At 40.8% G+C, this 1,663-nt stretch overlaps 1 protein-coding gene across 1 annotated transcript in view; it reads left to right on the forward strand.

Annotated features, from left to right (window-relative positions):
* Nucleotides 1-883, forward strand: part of LOC119592264 (craniofacial development protein 2-like) — a 6,475-nt gene extending 5,592 nt beyond the window's left edge. The window contains exon 2 of the mRNA XM_037941093.1: nucleotides 3-883. Coding sequence (XP_037797021.1) covers nucleotides 3-883 — 881 coding nt within the window. The remainder of the gene's footprint in view (nucleotides 1-2) is intronic.
* Nucleotides 884-1,663: the final 780 nt, after the last annotated feature.

Below are 1,663 nucleotides of genomic sequence, written 5' to 3' on the forward strand. Positions count from 1 at the left end.
AGGAGATCGGCACCACCATTCGAAAATTGCCGGAGAATCACCCATGACAATGACAACCAAACCCATTTCCATACTGGATCGGTCGGGGCCCAGGATAAAAACGGCCGCACCGTCACTTGATGCTCACAGGGGTGGCGGTGTTAAGTGGACTACTGATGGGCAAACTGAGAAAGAACAACAAATGGCGAAAAAGAACATATGCATTGGCACTTGGAACGTAAGATCACTAAAAGATGAGGGAAAACTAGAAGTGTTGGTAAATGAGATCTCTACCATCTCTTGGAATGTTGTGGGAGTTTCAGAACTTAGATGGACTGGCATTGGAGAAACGAGCACAGATGATGGACACAATTTGTGGTACAGCGGTGCCGAGAAAAAACATGTAAGAGGCGTAGGAGTGCTGGTTGAAAAAGAGACAGCAAAGTCAGTGATCGAATATACACCTGTATCTGACAGAATAATTGCAATTAGACTAAAAGGAAAGCCCCGCAATATGACAATCATTCAGATATATGCACCATCATCAGACAGCGAGGACGAAGAGATTGAACGGTTCTACCAAGATCTAGAGCAAACGACCAAAGAGAAAGATATTCTTGTAATACAAGGGGATTGGAATGCTAAGATCGGATATAAGGAAAGCACTGGATGGGAAAGAACTATTGGAGATTTTGGAGTAGGAACAAGAAATGAAAGAGGTATAATGCTACTAGAATTTGCCAAAAGACATCACTTAGTTGTGGCTAATACTCTCCATAATCATAAACTATCGAGAAGAACAACGTGGCATTCACCAGATGGAGTCACACATAATCAAATAGATTATATTCTTGTGGACAGAAGATTCCAAACTGGAATAAACAGACCCAAAACGAGAACTTAAAAAAAAACGGATATTGGTAGTGATCACGACCCAGTTATGATGACATTCAGAATGCGACATTCTAAAGAGAAGAAGGTTTCGCAGAGATGCACAAAGTTTGACTTGGAAAAGCTGAAAGACAGGGAAGTAGCAGAAAAGTATAGAAGCTCACAAATGGCGGGGAGATTTGCACCACTCTTGCTGCTCACAAATGAAGAACCACAGCAGCTCTGTGACCAGTTCACTGATATAACTTTCAACACAGCAAATGAGATTTTAGGAAAAGCCAAACCAATTAAAAGACCACGGATAACACCAGAAATCCTACAAAAGTGTGAAGAAAGAAGAGAACTAAAGAAAAATAGATTTACCAACAATGAAAGTCTGGGCCAGTATAGAAAGGCAAACAAGGAGGTAAAAAGAGCTATCATCAAAGCAAAAGATAATTGGGTTGAAAAACAAGCTGAAGATATTGAACAAAGCTTAGCAGTAAACAATTCTAGAAAAGCCTAAAGTGTAATCAAGAGCTTAACAAAGGAGAAGACAGGAAGAACAAATGTAATAGAAGATAAAACCGGTCAGCTGTTAACAAATAACACCGAAGTGACAGCTAGATGGAAAGAATACTGCAGCGAGTTGTACCTACATCAAGCAGACGTTGATAGAACAGTATTAGCAGAGGCTACATCAGAGGGAGAACCAGAACCAGTCATCTTAGAATCGGAAGTAAGGGCAGCGATTATAAAGCACCTGGATATGACAACCTTCCAGCAGAATTAATTAAGTGCGGTGGAGATCCCA

The sequence above is a fragment of the Penaeus monodon genome, chromosome 30 (genome assembly GCF_015228065.2).
Source record: "Penaeus monodon isolate SGIC_2016 chromosome 30, NSTDA_Pmon_1, whole genome shotgun sequence".
NCBI classification, from domain to species: Eukaryota; Metazoa; Arthropoda; class Malacostraca; order Decapoda; family Penaeidae; genus Penaeus; species Penaeus monodon.